Source organism: Prionailurus bengalensis, chromosome A2, assembly GCF_016509475.1.
Source record: "Prionailurus bengalensis isolate Pbe53 chromosome A2, Fcat_Pben_1.1_paternal_pri, whole genome shotgun sequence".
NCBI classification, from domain to species: domain Eukaryota; kingdom Metazoa; phylum Chordata; class Mammalia; order Carnivora; family Felidae; genus Prionailurus; species Prionailurus bengalensis.
In genome coordinates, this window is record NC_057348.1 from 135,595,659 (window position 1) to 135,616,772 (window position 21,114).

The 21,114-nt window shown below is 39.3% G+C and overlaps 1 protein-coding gene across 3 annotated transcripts in view; it reads right to left on the reverse strand.

The window, feature by feature from the left end:
* Nucleotides 1-21,114, reverse strand: part of CTTNBP2 (cortactin binding protein 2) — a 149,874-nt gene that overhangs the window by 118,683 nt on the left and 10,077 nt on the right. For 2 of the 3 annotated variants that reach the window (XM_043589329.1, XM_043589331.1), the window contains exon 2: nucleotides 18,992-19,099. In XM_043589329.1, the coding sequence (XP_043445264.1) occupies nucleotides 18,992-19,099 (108 nt within the window). Of the gene's footprint in view, nucleotides 1-18,991; nucleotides 19,100-21,114 lie in introns of those variants that run through there. The other variant, XM_043589330.1, reaches the window with a different exon arrangement.

Consider the following 21,114-nt stretch of genomic DNA (forward strand, 5'->3'; position numbering starts at 1 on the left):
GTATTACAGGGCTATCAAAACGCTTGTAACATTTTAAACCATTTGAGGTGCACCAGAAAAAAATGTGGCACAAACTGGTTTGCAAAGCATGAGGAGTAGGGCAATAAAAGGAGCTGGAAAGTACCAAGTCAAGCATGTGGAAAACTGTTAAACTTTCAAACTGATGAACTTGCAAACTGAAGTATCTTGATTGGACGAGATGTTTCGCAGAACTATTAGAGGGCTATAGGAAAATGTTTAATGTCAACTAACAGTACTTAAACTGCAGAGTATATTCACAAATTCATAAAAAATGTTTGTCACAGGCAGCCATTGTACATTCTTAGAAAAAGTGTTAAAAGCCAAAATTATTTAACATCAACTCTCATTTTGTACACAAGTGTGTTTTGGTCCCACGTTCAAGTTTTTATAGCTACTGCTTGGCCTAACCATATCTGGATATAAGTGATATACTTGTTCAGTCTAAAAAAACGAGCACATAAACTAATTAAACAAGGAACACAGGAAATGATAGATCACACTGGCAAATGGTTTGAAGGTCACACAGCCCATCTGTTTATTTAGAGGACCTGATGATTGCCTAGTTCACAGCAGAGCATCAGAAAGCTGTGCATTTATTTTTTTTTAAATTGTTTTAACGTTTATTTATTTTTGAGACAGAGAGAGACAAAGCATGAATGGGGGAAGGTCAGAGAGACGGAGACACAGAACCTGAAGCAGGCTCCAAGCTCTGAGCTGTCAGCACAGAGCCCTACACGGGGCTCGAACTCACAAACTGCAAGATCCTGACCTGAACCGAAGTCGGGCGCTCAACCGACTGAGCCACCCAGGCACCCCAGAAAGCTGTGCATTTAAAACCACGCTGTCCTGCCCACCCCTCACCACCACCCTACACACTTCGCCTTCACCCCAGCTACTCTGTTCTGCCTCCCACTTATGTCCTTGGATAATACACACCCAGCTATCACACTGTATGTGGATATTGTTTAAAAAAAAAAAAAACCCAACACATTCTGCAACACCTCCAATTTGAAGAAGCACAACAAAAATTTTAGACCTCGGTACCAGGAGTTTGCCTTCCCTGAGGAAGTAATTGCCATGCTGTTTCCCTTAACAACACAAATCCGGTATCTCGCATCTGGTCCTGTTTTATTTTCCCTATCAGGAAGCCTACAGCCCCAAATTTTGCTTCAACTCAGTGGGTCAGTCTCAGTTTTATGCACTGGGCCTCAAGATTTCATTAGAAGAAAGGATCTTACGACTACAAGGTTTGTAAACCACTGTTCTCGTTCCTACATCTTGATTTTCACACACTCCTATTTTTCCATTTTGCTGTTTTTATCCTTGTAAGCCACCTCAAATCCTCTGTGGAACAATCAGGGGTGTAAGAAGTAAATAAAAATTACATCAACTGTAATAGAATATTGCACACGGTTTTAAATGTCTTAATAATTGACATTTTATTTTAATCCAAAAATTCAAGCAAGCTCCTTTATGGCACTATTTCCATAGGCTTCTTTGAGAACATGTCTGGACTGAGTCACTTTGAGGCACTTAATGATGGCTTCTGGAGAAGCTGTTCTGAGATCAGCCATTGGCTGCCTTTTCCTCATCAAAATCTCTTTACAACTAGAACCACCATCAGCCACCCATTTGCTGGCCATTCTGCTTACTGAGCAGAAAGCCTTTCCAGCTTTCAGGGATTTTCATCAGCAATAGGGATTTTAAGGGTAACCTGATGCTGTTACATAAACACACCTGCTTTTTTACAAGTGACCATCCCTCAGATCAGTGGTTCTTAAACTGAGGCACGTATCAGAATCACCTGGAGGGTGTGTGAAACCACAGACTACTCTGCCCTACCCTCGGAGTTTCTGAGTCAGTCTGTCGGGGGGGGGGGGGGGCAGTCTAAGAATTTACATTTCTAGCAAGTTCCTAGGTGATGCTGATACACCTTGTCTGGAAAACACTTTAAGAACCAATGCCTCAGGTTAGTCCATTCTCCTGTTTAAAAATCTTGAAGGACTAGGGGTGCCTGGGTGGCTCGGTTGGTTAAGCGTCCGACTTCGGCTCAGGTCATGATCTCACGGTCCGTGGGTTCGAGCCCCGCGTCGGGCTCTGTGCTGACAGCTCAGAGCCTGGAGCCCGTTTCAGATTCTATGTCTCCCTCTCTCTGTGACCCTCCCCGTTCATGCTCTGTCTCTCTCTGTCTCAAAAATAAATAAATGTTAAAAAAAAAAAATCTTGAAGGACTCTGCCCCATCATACTAGGTACACAGATGTTTCAGCCTGGCTTTCAAAAACCCCCTGGTGAAGCCTGGCCTATCTCCTGCTCCACAGGGTGCTCCAGGCCCTCTTACTTTCTCACTGTGCCCAGAGCACACACGGATCCTGTGCTCATGCTGCCCTTCGGACGCATATCCACTTCTCACCGTCCGGTTATTAATGCACTCATCCTTTAAAAGACTCCTGGAATGCCACCTCTTCCCAGAAGGCATCCATAATTCATCTTCGCTACAACCCTTTCATCTGTGATTTACCCTTACACACAAGCCTGTCTTGCATCAGACTTGGTAGCAATTACAGAGCTCTCTTCCACGAGATTATATAGCAGAGTGGTTAAGAAGATGCATTTGGAGTCAGCAAGGCCTGGGTCCAAGTTCTGGCTCCCCGCTTGTCAGCTGGGTGACACAGAACACGTTACTTAGCCATGAGTCTGAAAGTGAGAGAACAATACTATCTCCTTCAAGGGAGGCTGGTGGGGATTAAATGAGATCATGTCCAGTGCTAAACAGCACTCCTGGCAGATAAGCCTCCGTAAATGACAAGTAGCAGTTTTCTGGAGTTTTAAAAACATTATCACCACATTCTCTGACACTCCTTCCACGTGGTCAAGTCTCTATCTCTTCCCCTTGAATCTTCGCCCTATGACCGCTGATGGATTGAATACGATGCCAAGTAACTTTGTGATCCAGATTTAAGGAATGGGCAGATTCTATTTCCTGTCTCTGAGGATGCTCACTGCTGGATCCCAGCCACTTTGTGACAAGGAAGCCCAAGTGGAAGAAGTGGAGAGGAACTCAAGGCCCCAGGCCACAGTCCCCGCAGACCTCCTTGCAGACAGCCAGCATGAGCAGCCATCTTGGAAGTAGAACCCCCACTGCCACATGAAGTGCACGCAGTGAGCTGTCCCCACCAAGCCCAGCCTAAATTGCAGATCTGTGAGCAAAATAAATGAATGATGTTGTTTAAAGTCATTAAGCCTTGGACTGGGTTAGTAGCATAGCAACAGATGACAAAGCAGGAGCACGCCATTACCTTTGCATCCTTTTTCTCCTCTCTAGAAGAGAGGACCACAGGTTAGAACCTTAGAGTATTCATCACAAGACTCAAATATTCCTAGAGGGAAAATACTCCCAGGGGCACTCTTTTTGTGAGTAAACACAGAACTCCCTGGGAAAGAATTCATGTTAAAGAAAAACACAACCTTTGTTTTCAACTTGCCTAACCCCTATCAAGGTTGTGGCAGAACACTACAGAGTTGGTAATTAATAAATAGAATATATATAAGTAATAAATGGGGCTTTAAAAAACTCTATAAAGTCAGTCGTACACATAGCAGCACTGCTTTGTAATCTCGAATAAACCAATAATGGTAAATAGTGGAGACTAACAATCACTTTGAAAAGCAAGAAATGCATGAGGCCACCTTCTGTATGGAAGGAAAGAGCAGGAGACAAAGCATAGCAGCAGATACACAAAAAGAAACAACTTTTGGAGGGGTAGCTGCACAAAATCTAGGGACACACCGTAGGTAAGGAGTAAACCAGAGAAACACAGTTATTGTCCTTTTATTAAACACATTAAAAATGCTAATATTTGCTAAGTTATTAGTATTCCTACTTTGGTCCTATGTTTACATGGCCCTCCCTGGTGGGTCTTAGAAAAATATCGGTTATGGTACATATTCTTAGTGTCCTTTGCTACACTTATCACGAATGGGACTTATTAGTCATGGCTAGCCCCTTTCCTACAGAATAAGTCCCATGAGTGCAGGGACTGTCTAGCTTACAGTCTCTTCCCGGTGACCAGCACCCGGCATGACAGAATGTACTCAATAAATATCTGTTGGGTGAATGTTGAAGGACTAGCACTAAAAAGCTATTGGGAGAACTGCAGCTGATGCTGACTTATTTAAGTATGAATTCACATGGGGCCTAAACACAATATCCTTTCAAAATAAAAAGAGTTTATACCCTGACACTGAAATTGCTTTAGAAATTACCAGTTGCTGTCACGAGTTAGAAAATAATGTGCTCTTACCCTGGAGGAGTTATTTTTGTTCACAATCTCCTCTCCATCTATTCAAGTCCTTATAATACTCCCCAATAGCAGATCACCTCCATTCAGAGCCATCACCCAGAACTCAGACTTTTACAGAACCTGTACTTTAATAAATGTCATCTATAATTGCCTCCTCAGATCCCTTCTCTCCCTTTTCCCATCAATCTACTTTCAAAAGTGGTTAACATAATCTCCCTTAAACACTGTTTTTGTCACATCCTTTCCTACCTCAGAGCCTACGGTGAATTTCAATCCTCAACTGTTTGAAATTTAAACTCATTAAGAATTTAACTGATTAACAATTCCCATTAAGGGTTTCTAAAGTTCTCTGGTTAACTGTGCTACCTATCATCTCTCCACACCAAACACATCTTATTGCCATCCCCCAAACAGGCACAAAAATGCGTGCAACCTCTGATACAGCCAATCAGAGATGATGGAAAGTTTCTCCTGAATACACCAGTGTGGTCTTCTTATTCTGTCAAGACACTACGGGAGGAAGTCTAATGCACCGTCCAGAGGGTCTTTGAAAGATTTATCTCCAGTCATTCATGGAAAGAGTCTCATCCATAGAAAATCATTGTCAACTCCAAATTAATTTTTAGGGATTATTTAGAGGTCTACTTAAAATAATCTTTTTAAAGGGCAGCGTGAATGGCTCAGTTGGTTAAGCATCTGACTTTAGTTCAGGTCATTATCTCACAGTCTGTGAGTTTGAGCCCTGTGTTGGGCTCTGTGCTGACAGCTCAGAGCTTGGAGCCTGCTTCAGATTCTGTGCCCATCTCTCTCTGCCCCTCCTCCACTCACACCCTGTCCCTCTCTCTCTCAAAAATAAATAAACGCTTAAAAAAAATTTTTTTTTAATTTTTAAAATAATCTTTTTAGGGGTGCCTTGCTGGCTCAGTGCGTAGAGCATGCAACTCTTGCTGAAAATAAAATAAAATAAATTAAAATAAAATAAATAAAATAACTCAAGGAAATCAGTACAACAGCCTTTCATGAAAACCAAACTAAATTTCTCTGACTCATTTTACCACTTGCCATATTCAGATGCAAATGAAAACAAAGATCAAATATCAAAAAAAGTCAAAAAAATTTAACAAGAGACAGATTTAATAATGAATAAAATGTGGGAAAATAAAGACAGAAAGGGCAGTTCCTTGACTATTGCATCTTCGTCCATTTTATAAATCTTCACCTTTTTTCTTTTTTTTTTTTTTTTTTGAGAGAGAGAGAGAAAGCAGGGGAGAGGGGTAGAGGAACAGAGAGAGAAAGAGAAAGCAAGTGGGGGAGGGAGGGAGAGAGAATCCCAAGCAGGCTCCACTCCCAGCACGGAGCCCAACATGGGGATCGATCCCACAACCCTGGGATGATGACCTGAGCTGAAATCAAGAGTTGGACACTCAACGAACTGAGCCACCCAGACACCCCAAAATCTTCATTTCCTTAGAGTAAATTTGGGGCATTCAGCATTCAAATGTCCCAGTGTGTCCTCTTCCAGAAGATAAGAATATCCTAATTACAGAGAAGTACAAATTTTTCTGTACTTGGTATGACAACTAGCAAGAGGAAAACATTAAAAAAATCAATGATGCTCTTCTGCATTATCGTAATTGCCATTCAATATGATCTGAGAAGTCTTGCAGGATTTCCTTCTGTTTGTAATTACCTTCAGTCAATAGGGAGGGAACAGCAAATGAATGATTAAACATTGAAGACTGTCTAACAATTTCTCTGCAGCTTCAATTTCTGTGCAGCTTTTAATATTTGCAATTGATTACAGGTGTGTGGGGAATGTTCTGGGAATTCACAGCATTTAAAGTAAAGAATCCATGAATGTCGACCAGCTCTAGTTACATTAATGTTGCCTTTGAAGCAGAGGAATGGTGAGTCAAGGTTAGGAGTCAGACAGAAAATGGCTTATTCTGAGTCTGTCTGTCCATTCGTAAAGTGGGGTACGATCACGGATCTCGGGATTTCACGGAGATGAGAGGAGATAGAACATGTGAAGTGGCACATAATAAAAACCTCACAATGTTACGCCTCATTTCATCTCCATGTGTCCCACTCCAACTTCAGCCTACTGGAAACAGCAGCAAACCTCACCAGTCCTGAGCAACATACACCAAATGAAACTGCCCCTTTTCGTGATTTCAGTTTGTCTACTGCCTAACCCTCTACAAAGTGGAGGAAGGCAGTCGTATAAAAGAAACTGTTTTAGTTTATGAAGATGGAACCACCTCCCTCTTTTCACTTTTATGTGGCTGCAAACAGAGGTGGTTACAAACAGAATTATTCCTGCAAAATTAATAACGCCACTAAAAATCAAAGATTTAACATAATCAAGAATATGACGCCTAAATAAGAAGATGGGGGAATAGACCAGGAAGCCAAAGAGTAAGGATTTATAATTCATAGGTCTAATACGTTTATCATGCCATTCCTACACACTTAAAAAGTCACTTTAAAAAATAATACTTATTATCCAATTCCCAATACATTTTAGAAGCTTTCCAAATTCCTAAGCCCTCCTGGGGGGTGGGAGTAGTTCTGCTTTAGAAAACATTCTCTTGCCAAACCTGACAAATCACTTCTCTATCTCCAAGTTGCTCTCACAAGCACTCAGGACTCACAGCACCCACTTACTTTCCTACCTGCTTTAGGCTTGCTCTCCAGAGAAAGTAACAGAGAGATCTGCCTTAGTTTCCATCAGGTACCCTCCCGCTTGAGGAGAGCTCCATCCTGGGGAATAAGAGGCACCACCCATTTTATGAGACACAAAGCAGGTGACCAAGATCTGTCCTATAACTTTCAAAGTGTGAAGAGATGGAGAAAGTTTAAGGACAAGTCTTTCCACTAAGATGGAAATTCAACTAGAAATAGTTTTTCAAGACTCTCTGTGCCAGACCTGGGCTAGGTGCTGCAGCCTACTATCTTATTTAATTCTTACAATTTAAACAAATCCATGACTGTGCATTGAGGCCAGAGAGATGTGGTATTAAAGCATCCACCCAGACCCATTTACCTAGGAATTTAAAAACCAACTTACAGGAAGAATGGCTGTAATGCCCAGATGTCAGCACAAGCCTGGTCCTTTCCCCCTAACTCCTGGAATCTGAACTTCTCTACTGTACATAAAAATTACTGCTCAGGCTTCAATATACAAAATCATGTTTTGTGAACTTTATGAATAAGTTTGGAGCTTCCCCAGGGTTTACTCTCTGCAATATTTTAACCCGTTAAAACCAAATGACCGTAGGAGCTGCAACTCCACTTTGCTAAGAGTGAGGTGCACAGTACAGTGCTTGACACTAAGAGAGAACTGGATCCATGGTTTGCTTTCCTTAGAAGAGTTTCACGAGAAGTATTAAGGGCTGTTGAAGAGACTGTCATATCTAGTATTTTATTTTTGTAGGAGGCAATCATGTGAACATAGGCCCTGCAATGGTCCACTTAAGACAGGCCAAAATGGGGGCACTTGGGTGGCTCAGCTGGTTAAGTGGCCAACTTCTGCTCAGGTCATGATCTCGCAGTTAGTGAGTTCAAGTCCCACGTCAAGCCCTGTGCCGACAGCTTAGAGCCTGAAGCCTGCTTTGGATTCAGTGTCTCCCTCTCTCTCTCTCTGTCCCTCCCCAGCTTGCACTCTGTCTCTGTCTCAAAAATAAACGTTTAAAAAAAAAAAATTAAAGACAAGTCAAAATGGACGCATTCGAGATCAAATTCAGACACTGTTAAAACATTTTCTATTGTTGCTAGGTCACTTTTAGCACTATGTGAAGCAATCTTCTGCTTCTCCACCCAATCCTATTTGAAAAAGTTAAAAAAGAATTTGATTTTATAACAGAATGTTTTTAGAAATATATAGAAATCTTAAGGTCTGCCAGAAGAGGGCTTTTAACTATAAAATTCATTTTACGTGCAAATCTAAACTGAACTGGGATGAACTGGATTGGAAAAAGTAAAACTGAAGATAGAATTTTGCCTTTCAAAAAGTTTCACATGCATAACTTACCTATCAATTGAGGTGCCCAACACCTTAATTAAAAACCATAATCAACTTATCTTAACAGTTTGGAAAAAAAAAAAACACTGTTCACTGCTAAGTGACAAAAGTGATGAGCAAGCACATTTTCCATGCCTTCTTAAAGGGCAATAATTATAAGCATCTGAGATACATTTCTTAGACAACCACTATGATAGTCTGCCTTGACTCTGGCTCTCCTGCAAACATTCACCTGCCTAGCAGCTCGGGTGACCTTTGAAATTCTTTCCCTTGACAATGGTGATAAATTTTAAATACTTACAATAAATATTTACATTTAATAAATTAAAATTTTAATACAAAAAATAAAATGCAATATAATTGTGCTATTAGAATGATCTTTTAGAAAATCCTATCAAATCACTGGCATTCTCAAGCTTAAACACTTCAGTGGCTACCCTCATGTTAAGATTCAATGGCCTTATCATGGCCTTCACCCTTCAGCATGGTCTGGCCCCAGCCTAGCTCTGTATCTGATCTTGTGCAATTCTCTCTCTTGCTCTCTGACTTCCTGCAGCTCCTATGAATTGCCAAGCTCCTTCCTCTCTTGGGGTCTTTGTGCTGCTCCCTTTGTAAGAAGAGTCTTCTTCCAGCCAGATTTGTAATACCCCTCCGAGACTCAGAGAGGTGTCACTTCCTCAGAGAGAACTTTCCTGACTCAATCTAGTGCAATCTCTCTTCTCATGGCATTCTTTTCTTCAGTAATCATAATTTGTACTTAGATGTTTTGGTTTATTGTTTTAATGTCACTCTCTGCCACTGGACTCTAAGAGAAAGAATTCATGCTCCTTGTTCACCACACTTGAAACCCAGGACATGTCTAAAGACATAAACATCTTTTGAATGAATGGATTCAGGGATCCCCTTTGCCTTCTTCTCAAAGATCCCCACCCTGCTCAAATTATCATTTCAATTATACAATACAGATTTTCCTTTCTTATTCCATTTGTTCAATACCTATTTACATTTTGACTCCAAAAACTGAAAGATGAAGGCTGAAACCTCTTATCTTTCTTCCCCAAAAAATCACAACCATAGAGAAGGTAGAATTTTGAGTCCTGCTTTACATCCTCGCTCCCTCTTCTAATCAAGACATGGAGTTAATCAAACACGGCAAATGAAATTATAAGAACACATGACCTGTACCTTCGCCTATACTGAGTATTAAGATGAGGGGGTTAAAATATTATCAGAATGCCTCAAAGGAACACCCTGTATTCTCAGATAACAAGGAAGTAATTCTTAAGAGGAATTGTAATTGAACAGTCCCCCAAATTATGATCTTTGAAGTGTATAAATATATATTCCTGTTTTCATCCCATTTATAACTCTGAATCTATCCCAAACCCAGCATAAAACAAATGGTACATTGCTGAGCTGGACAAGCTTTATCTTTAGTTTGTTCTCATAGATGTCCTAATGATTTATTAATAACAACAGCAAGAAAATGTTGCTTGAGTGATTTCAGTAACTTATTAAACGATAGTGATAAACACTTTGCTTTCATGGCACCATCAACCTTCATTTCTTAATATGTAAAAAAGCACCATTTTGCCTAGCATTCTTTTTTTTTCCTTCACTAATAGTAAATTCATCAGGGAAAATAAAATTTCTTGAAAGAATCAAAATTGATGCCTCCTGTGTCTGTCCTACTGGACAAAATACAATGCTGTTCAACAATCATCAGCTATTTGTATTTTAAGAAAACCGATTTGCATGCAAAAACAACACAACATCTGGTCAACTCCTCTTCCTTTACTCTAGATATGGAACAAAGGCCTTATCTCAGCAGACAGAAAGGGAAACAATTTATGTTTTCATGAATTCAGCTCTGCTCAGCAAATTAATTCATTCATTAATTAAAATGAACAGCACAAAAAGGGTATGTTTTGGTCAATCAATTGCCTGCAATCATAGGAGAATTTTGAAATACAAAAGGCTGCATGTTTTACTTAGCTGAAACCAGAATGTTACTCTTTTATCACAATTTAGCAGACATGTTATATGAGGAAAAGCCTCACAGTACTCTGTAGCACACCAGCAGCTGCTTTCAAAACTAGACAGGTAGCATTATTCTAATGATTTTATTTTATTTAAAGCGATTGCCTTTGTTCTATGTGAAGATTCCATCACTGAGCCATACAACTACTTAGGTTTTTTCGTTTAAGAAGGAAAGCAGTTAATTTCTGCATATAAAACTAATAATGGAATTTTAAATAAAATGTGATGTGTTTTCAGACTCATGAAATTTTTTAAATGGGCATTTCAAATTTTTAGTTTTGAAGGAGAATAGTTCAGAGAAAAATCATTGTTATCATAATGACATGTATTCGTATGTTTTTTTTTAATTCCAGTATAGCTAACATATAGTGTTACATTAGTTGCAGATGTACAATATAGTGATTCAATACTTCCATACATCGCCCAGTCCTCATCAGGACAAGTGCACTCCTTAATCCCCATAACCTATTTCACTCATCCCTCCCACCCACCTCTCCTCTGGTAACCGTCAGTTTGGTCTCCATAGTTAAAAGTTTGTTTTTTGTCTCTCTTTTTTTTTTTAATTCCACATCTGAGTTAAATCATGTGGTTTCACTTAGCATTATATCCTCTAGATTCATTCATGTTGTTGCAAATGGCAACATTTCATCTTTTATGACTAATATTCCATTGTATACATATATGTATACACACACACACATCATTCATCTACCAATAGACACTTAGGCTGCTTCTATAATTTGCCTATTGTAAATTATACTGCAATAAACATATATGTATATATATTTTCAAATAAATGTTTTTGTATTCTTTGGGTAAATACCCAGTAAAATTAATGGATAACACAGTTCTATTCTGTACTTTTCGAGGAACCTATATACTGTTTTCCATAGTGGGTGCACTAGTCTGTATTCCCTGAACAGTGAACAAGGGCTTTTTTTTCCATATCCTCACCAAACCTGTGTCTTTGATTTTAGTCATTCTCACAGGTATTAGGTGATACCTCACTGTGGTTTTGATATGCATTTCCCTGATGAGTGATGTTGAACATCTTTTCATGAGTCTGTTAGCCATCTGTGTGTCTTCATTGGAGAAATGTCTATTCACGTCTTCTATCCATTTTTAAATAGTTTTTGTTTTGTTTTGTTTTTTTTGGTGTGGAGTTGTAGAAGTTCTTTCTATATTTTGGATACTCTTTTTGGATATGTTATTTGCAAATATCTTCCACAGGTTGTCTTTCAGGGTTTTTAAAATTTTTTTTAATGTTTATTTTTGGGAGAAAGAGACAACGGACAGACAGACAGCAAGTGGAGGAGGAACAGAGAGACAGAGACACAGAATCCGAAGCAGGCTCCAGGCTCCGAGCCTGACACAGGGCTTGAACTCACAAACCATGAGATCATGACCTGAGCCAAAGTCAGACACTTAACCGACAGAACTATCCAGGCGTCCCAGTTGTCTTTCAGTTTTGTGAATGGTTTAATTTGCTGTGCAGAAGTTTTTTATTTTTATGTAGTCCTAATAGTTTATTTTTGCTTTTATTTCCCTTGCCTCAGGAGACCTATAGAGAAAAATGCTGCTATGGCCTATGTCAGAGGAATTACTGCCTATACTCTCTTCTCGGAATTTTTTTTTTCTTTTTTGGTTTCAGGGCTCACATGTCTTTAATCCATTTTGAGTTTATTTTTATGTATGGTGTGAGGAAGTGGTCCAATTTTCCCAATACCTCTTCTTGAAGAGACTTTTTTACCATTGTATATTCTTGCCTCTTTTGTTGAAGATTAATTGACCATATAATTGTGAGTTTATTTCTGGGTTTTCTATTCTGTTCCATTGATCTATGTTTCTATTTTTATGCCAGTACCTTTTTTTTTTTTTTTTTTTTTTAACAATCTCTATAGTCAACATGGGGCTCAAACTCACAACCTGGAGATCAAGAGTCACATGCTCTTCTGACTGAGCCAGGGAGGTGCCCCAGTACCATACTGTTTTGATTACTACAGCTTTGTGGTCTATCTTGAAATATGGGATTGTGATACCATCAGTTTTGTTCTTCCTTTTCAAGATTGCTGTGGCTATTCAGGATCTTTTGAGGTTCCACACAAATTTTAGGATTATTTTTTTCTAGTTCTGTGAAAACTGCTGTTGATATTGTTAGGTATTGCATTACATCTGTAGATCGCTTGGGTAGTACGAACATTTTAACAATATTTGTTCTTCCAACCTATGAGCATGAAACATCTTGCCATTTCTTTGTGTTGTCTTCAATTTGTTTTCATCAATGGTTTACAGTTTTCAGAGCACAGGTATTTCATCTCCTTAGTTAAGTGTATTCCTGGGCATTTTATTATTTTTAGTGCAATTATAAATGGGATTGTTTTCTTAATTTCTCTTTCTGCCATTTCATTATTAGTGAATAGAAATCCAACAGATTTCTGTACACTGATTTTATATCCTGTGACCTTACTGAATTCATTGATCAGTTCTAGTAGTTTTTTGGTGGAATCTTAGGGTTTTCTATATGTAGTAACATGTCATCTGCAAATAGTGAAAGTTTTACTTCTTCCTTACCAATTTGGATACATTTTCTTTTTCTTATCTGATTGCTGTGGCCAGGACTTCTAGTACTGTATTGAATGAAAGTGGTGGGAGTGGTCATCCTCGTCTTATTGCAAATCTTAGGGGGAAAGTTCTCAATTTTTTCATAATTGAATAAAATTTTAGCTATGGGTTTTTCATAGAAGGTATTTTGAGGTATGTTCCTTCTAAGCCTACTTTGTTGAGAGTTTTTATCATGAACGGATGTTGTACTTATAATGAAATGTATTTGAATAGCATTTCCTTGACCAGTATTACTTTACAGCAGTGTTTCCCAAATGGGGGTGGTTGTGTACCCCAAGGGGAGGACCTTTTTGGCTGTCACCCTGCGGAGGTGCTACTGGCATCTATTGAGTAGACAGACCAGAGCTGCTGCAAGCAAAGCACACAATGTACAAGATAGTCTCTCTCTATAACAACCACAACAAACACCCAGTTCCAAATGTCATTAGTGCTCAGGTGAGATAAACTGCTTGAAAGCAAAACCATTCAAAACGTTTTCTTTTCTTTTTTTTTTTTTTCTTTCATTGAGCTTTGAATGCACTGAACAGGTCAGGTTTTTAAAAGGAGGATCATTCTAGACAAAATCTGAACATGTATAGTCATAGTCTGGAGAAACTAAAACATGGCCCCAAATGACACTACTCAGAACAATTAATGTTAAGTATATAAAAGTATATACAATTTTCTAAATGGACACAGCTTTGGCATAATAATAGATCTCCACTTATATTCACTTCAAACTTTCATTTTTCTGTCTGGTACACAATAGGTAGTCAACAAATATTTGAAGTGAGGAGGAAGGGAAGGATCTATCTTCTTGCACCACACTTCAGGGTATTTTATAACATTAAGCCAAGACAATGGACTACATTAGGTTATTAATATTTCTTCCAAAGTTCTCCCTTCCTCCATATTACTAGAAGGGAGCCAGCCAGCCAGCCAGAGCCATTCCCTAGTCTCCCACTCTGCTAGCTGTGTCCACAAAAGTTCTCACCAATGCACATGATGCTGTTTTTCCTTAACTTCCTCTCCTGCCCCTTTGGGATGTGCACATGGCACTGACAGTTTCAACCATGCCAATGAGACTAATTCCCTAACGGGAGCAGTAGGATAGATATGATCCAGGCTGTTGAATAATCACTTGGCTTAGAACTACCTCTCCTGCACACATTACTCACCTCCAGAATGGCATTAAATAGTGTTCAATCTACCATACTTTGTTACAGCCACTGATACGTGGAAATTCTACAATTTGATATCCTCTATGATACAACCACTATAAATACATTTTATCTGAAGAAATGTTAAGATGGTAATTTTTTAAAGTTTCAGTGCAAATAATACTCAAAAATCTGTATTATATAGTCACTTTATAGTGATTATAGCTTACCAGGAAGAAATGCCATGTCTATAATACTGTTAATTCTCATTTATACAATCTAAAAGGAAAAAGAAGGCACACAAGAAACCTAGATCTGATTGCCCAAGGAAATCATTGTTTCAGTGAGGTACTGTTCATGTAAACTCACGCTAATGGCAGCAAGCTGGACTCTGTAAAATGTAGGCTAAAAGACAATTTTGACTCCAAAAACATTAAAATTATAGCATTTTCATCTTCTCGCCCTTGTTCCCCTTTGATTAAGGTACTGATAAAAATTCTAGTAGTGAGAGGGAAAATAAGTGAAGGCCAGAAGATTCCACAAACTAAACAATTAGCATCAAATAGATGATTTCTTAATAGGTTATAGATTCAAATTGTTAATATTCAATTAAATTTAATTCAAAAGCCTCTGTATCTATCGTGGTTTCAGGAAATATGTACCTGCTTCTCCTTGAGTACATTCTCAAACCTCACGGTATTTTCCTCTAGACTTCATTTGGCATATGTATTTAGTCAACGATTTATTCCTACTTTGTGTGGATGAGGGGGGATCATTGATAAAATATTTCTTATGCAACTGCAACATATATATATGTTAAGCAGTTCATATTTTCCATCAATATTTCACTTTTTAAAATATAACCCCCATAATAAAAATTAATGTCTTGAATATCACATCTGCTATAAAGCCATGGACTTTTACTGGGAAATATTTTTACCTTAAAGAGGAAATCAGTAAAAATACCAAGATATATATTGTAATTTTTTAACAACTTCTCCCCAAAATCATATTTGTGCATTGTTCTGAGAAGTCTATGGCCATTAATCTGATGATCTATGCAATTTTTTATGATAACTTGAAAATCAAAAACATGAGGAGAGCATGATTAAAAAAGTAAAAAAGCTGGGTCTGAAATATCTTTTGAAAGATTCTAAAATTCTAAAGAATTTGAATGCCTCAAAACAGAATCATTTCTAAATTTTTTCATGGTACAAATTTCATGGTATGAATCTTTATATCTGAAAAAAATCACAATTTACATATTAAGTTAAAAATATTTCCTACTTTCAGAGAATTATTACTTTTGACATTTAAAAAAAATTTTTTAATCTTTGAGAGAGAGACAGACAGACAGAGTGTGAGTGGGGGAAGGGCAAAGAGAGAGGGAGACACAGAATCTGAGGCAGGCTCCAGGCTCTGAGCTGTTAGCACAGAGCCTGACGCAGGGTTTGAACTCACGAACTGCGAGATCATGACCTGAGCTGAAGTTGGATGCTTAACTGACTGAGCCACTCAGGTGCCCCTATTACTTTTGACATTTTTTAAAAGAAGGTTTACTTCTCTCCCAATTGAATAGGAACATACTGATTACTGACAGAGTAGATTTTTGAGTTTTAATTCAGGAATAAGTTTACCTCATAATATGAAATTTAGAAGTTTCACAATCTCTCTCCTTCCCAATTTCTCAGTGAGTTGCTAATTTATAATCTACCAAAAGCAAAAGACAACTAAATGACACATCTGGACCCAAGTAAATATTTCCCCAGTTTCACTAGTGCCCGTGAATGCGCCTAACGGAACAATCAGTATATGACCACAGTGAGTCTATGACAGTTATATGAAAATGGGATCATCTACTCTTAAAAACATAATTATTTAAAATCAATCACAATTCTCAAATTTAAAAAAATGACAAAAAGCTTTCAGAATCTCCAAACACACCAAGTTCACAGATGCCACGTTTTCTACCTGAGGTAAATGGCAATCTCTCTGCGCTTCCTTTTTGTTTGATCTATGAACAAAGGAGACCTGTGTCAGTTAGGGCTTCTCCACGGGGGCAGCACCCTAGGAGATGATTTGGAAATAGGCAGAACATTTTGTTTTCACAGGGACAGGCACTTAGGGGGCAGGGCTAGGGGTCCGCCACACATCCCACAACTGTCTCCAGGGTCCCCTTGAACTTTCACGTGTCGCTCTAACCATTCCTTTCATTAGAACCTTCAGTTCAGTAGGACGACCTGAGCTAAAGAGTAACTCCTTTTTACGTATAAACAAGTTGTCTTAATTTCATTTTAACAAACACTGAATTTTCCAGGGACTCAACTCCCATTTAAATGTGCACTTTTGTTTGGAACTTTACCAAGTCGTTCACCATTTCAGAAAAACATCGCCTCATGCATGGCACATCCACTTACTGTATCCGATCCCAATGCAGCGTACCTAGGCCAGGATTCTTTTGCAGTGATTGCAATGCTGTGAGTAGGTACTAACCTGCCACTCATGTGCCTCAGTATTTATAGACTGAAATTTGTAATTTGTTATAAATTACGTCCCTGTTACTTTATATCACAATTAGAGGAGTGTATTGGCTATTTTTAACATAACCTACTTACATATGCACTTATCCATGTATTTCATTGCAGGATAGTGAAAGAGTAATACAAAACATTTTATTTAAAAAAGGTAGGGGGGGGGCGCCTGGGTGGCGCAGTCGGTTAAGCGTCCGACTTCACCCAGGTCACGGTCTCGCGGTCTGTGAGTTCGAGCCCCGCGTCGGGCTCTGGGCTGATGGCTCAGAGCCTGGAGCCTGTTTCCGATTCTGTGTCTCCCTCTCTCTCTGCCCCTCCCCCGTTCATGCTCTGTCTCTCTCTGTCCCAAAAATAAATAAACGTTGAAAAAAAAAAATTTTAAAAAGGTAGGGGTGCCTGGATGGCTCAGTCAGTTAAGCGTCCAACCTTGGCTAAAGTCATGATCTCTCGGTCACTAAGTTTGAGCCTCACGTTGGGCTCTGGGCTGACAGTTGGGAGCCTGGAGTCTCCTTCTATTCTGTGTCTCCCTCTCTCTCTGCTCCTCCCCTGCTCACACTCTGTCTCTCAAAAATAAACATTTAAAAAAATTAAAACAAAACAAAACAAAAAAACATCTCTAGGTTTGGAGGGATGCAAACCACTAACCTAGAATATGTAACAAAAGGCTCCTTGCAACTCCAACATTCCTTGATTCTATGAGAAACTTTGTTTGGCAAGCCCTGATCATTAGCAAGCCTTTACTTCTACTCTTATGTTTAAAAGTATTGCAATTAAGTTAAAAAGAGAAGTAAATATGGCTGCTAAGGTGATACATAAAAACACAGACTCTGCTAAACTCTCAACATTTGTGCGAGCAGTGAGAAATACCACGGTAGCTGATGTCTTTCACAGGTTAATAGAGAGCGACAGAAAAATAACCTAAGGGAGAACTGGAGCCTTCCTATGTATTTGGTCTCAAAAGACTACACTAGTGCCCTCACAGGTAACCTTTGTTCTCTCCTTGGGCTGAATGTAATACATGTTAGCGATGTGCTGCCTTAGCATTTCTTAGCATTTCTCCCACGAAGTTCATTTATAAAGAAAATATACATTGGCAAGCAATGCAAATGTTTCCAACGTGGAACAGGATGAATACCTCTCACAGCCAAGCTGCACACAAGTCTACTTAGCAAAGCTTGTCATTCAAAAAGCAACACCTTCAACTCATTACTGGCTTGCAGATGGTATAAATATACTCCCATTTTTTTCTGGGGTAATCATTCTCTGTCATCAGACTGAGGGATAATGATGATCCTCACTGTACTGGTTTCCAGTTTGCGAAAATAAACTATAGTCACCCCTTCCCCACACAACTGGATCCTTAACACTCCCACCTTCACTATATCTGACCATCCACCATTATTACTTCTTTACCCGACTATATTAATGCCCATAGGGGGGCAACAATTCAACTTTCCATAGACTTCCATACATTAAAATAACCCCTAAGACAAAGTTGGAGGACATACTCCTTGGTGAAAAAAAAAAAAAAAAACCAACCCATACTTCCTGTATAATAAATATAGCCATCCTGGCCAAATGACCAAGAGCCAGGAAACACCTGATTACATACTTACTTTTCAATATGAAAGAAAAAAGAATAAAAATTAGGTTTGACTAACATACCAAAACAAGCATAAGATAAAGAACAACCAATTATAAAATTGTCCATCAAGAAAGTTTAACATTATTTATAAAGCAACAAAATGTTATTGAGGTATTTAAGTAACATATCAGAAGATAACTCTTCATGAGTTTTGAAAATTTCGAAATTACTAGATCAGATGAACAAGTAATAAAACTATTTGAAGGTATATGTAGTTTTTAAGGGATATATATTAGTTTTAACTCATGAGTTTCTGAAAATAAATCACTTATAATTTACAAAGAAAGGAAAATCTCAATTAACAGCAATATCTTTTGTAAATGACTCTCACAATTTTTCCTCCTCACCTCACATACACGTAAGATATCAAATTTCCAATTTTCTGAAAACTTACCACCAAATAACCACAGGAAACAATACAGCTTAGGTCTCAACTTCCCCATACTAAACAGTATAATTTCAGTCCCCACCATTAGAATGACTATCTGACTTCATTGTTTGGATTTATAAAGATTATGGGGTTGGCATTTAGGTTGAGGGGCATATTTAACCAGATGAAACATTTTAAATCTACAGGATTCAAAACCTGGAAGAAGCAGCTTTGCCACTGGCCCTTTGAAAAAACAAAAGGATAGAACAACGGGACTCGGCCCTAGGAGCTTCTTACCCGCAGGGCCTCGATGACCAGGTCTCTGGCCTCCAGCTCCCCCTCCATCACGCTGAGAAGCATCCGAAGCTCTGATTTACTGAGGGTGTCCACATCAAACTCTTTTTTCTGTAACACAAATATTTAAAAAGCAATGAAAAAACTATTAGTAGGACAATACACACATCTTAAAGGTTTGCAATGGACTGTTTTTATCGCAGAGGCTCAGCAAATCCCAGAAGCACAAGGGGCCCTGTTCAGTAGCAGCTCATCTATGCTTGGGCCTTTTAGGAGGAAAGGTAAAAACTGTAAGGCCACTGGCCCCAATCTCTTCATGAAGGAAATCTATTTTCCCAGCCTGCCTGCATACCTGGATTCAAAACCTCTTCAAACTGTAACACCAACTGAAAGTCTCTGGAGTTTCTATTAAAACAGGCCTGGTGTATGTCCAGGAGAAGTTGCAGGGGTAGCAAAGAAAGCACGAGAATGTATTCCTAGAAGGGCCCCAATGTAAAGGCTCCTGGGAGGTTATTATAAATTCCGGGACATCCAATAATAACAGGTCATGTTTATAGAACACTCTGCAGCAGAGGTAACCAGCTGGCAGCCTACAGCCAAATCTGGCCTACAGATGTGTGTAACTTGGGGCACAAAGGGTTTTGTTTTTAACTCAGCCAGCACTAAACAAACAAACAAACAAACAAAAACCTGAGGATGTCACCAAAAAATCCAGATCTCTGGCTTCTCTTCAAAATTCAGATGATCAGTTAACCCCGGATCCACATTCCCACAGAGCAATAATCTGCAGCAGCCCCTTTAGAAGAAATATGCTCTTGGCTTTGCTACCCCACTCTCCCCACCAAACACCTACAGACACTCACAGGGCAGGCATATGTACTTTGAAGAGGCCTGGTCCACCACCCACATTTAGTCAACCGGGTCTGTGGTCAGATGAGTCTGGAACCTGCTGCATGAATACCAAACGCTTTGTTAAGCAACACCTTGTAGCTTTTTGCCATTCCAAAGGCAGGGTGGGGCTGGAGTACGTGAGCCTTCCACAGATTCAGCTACACCACAAGGTAACAGCACCACGGCCCAGGGGACACATCCTCACCCATCACCCTTTCAGCTCCACAGTCTCTTCTCCGTTCCTTCCCTGGTAACTGCATCCAACCTCACCTCTTAAAATCCCATTACTATACCACAGACGCCCAATGCTTTTGTCTCCAACTCTGCCCCCTTTCCTCACAACAAGTTTCATGGGCAGGTCTTAGGGCAGCCGCCTTAGGATCAACTAGCGTGCTCACAGCCCAGTCTGGGCAAATCCACAGCCCAAGCTCCTCTACACACAGTCCACTGCGCCCTTCTGTGCAGGGACTCATTTGATAAACCCACTCACCATCAGCGGGAGGGGAACATATGTTCATCCCCAAATGCCTCAGAATACCCAACCTCAGAAGCCATTCTTCAGAACATTCCAGAACATTATTTCACATTTGCACAGAACCCAAAGGTTTCCAAAGTATTCTCAAAAAAACCAAATCTAATCTGTGAGATAGCATCTCTATTTTTCAGTTAAGAAAACCACAAGTCAGAGAAGTTAGATCATTCAACCAGGAAATGACAAAACTACAACTAAGTGCCTGTCTGCACACTTTACCAGCACGGTGACAACACTCTAAAGATGAAAAGTAGTGCCATTCTATCAATCAACTAATAGGAACCAGTTTAACACCCTCATTATCCTTGTGATGACACGGAAGTAAACATGGCAAGCCCATAAATGATTCCACGGGCTTTCGAACAGGCATAACCAGAACTGGCTACTTCTCAGTTTCAAAGAAACCTTCTAGAAGGAGATAATAATAGTATAAAGGTCAAAGAGACCAGAGCTAGCTGGTTGTCTAAAGAAAGATTTTAAAAGGGTCTTTCTCTTAAAATGGTTTCTTTTTGCACATATATTAGAGCAGTTATTTGGAAAGGCAGGGGCTCAGGATGGAAGAAGAGAAAAGAAGACTACAGTAAGCCTAAAGGATGTGTTATTTCTAGGACGCCCTTGCTTAGAAAGTTAGCTTAAGAGACATTCCCTGTCAACGGTAAAATCTAATATACTAGGGCTCAATTTCTGCTCCCACTACATGTGG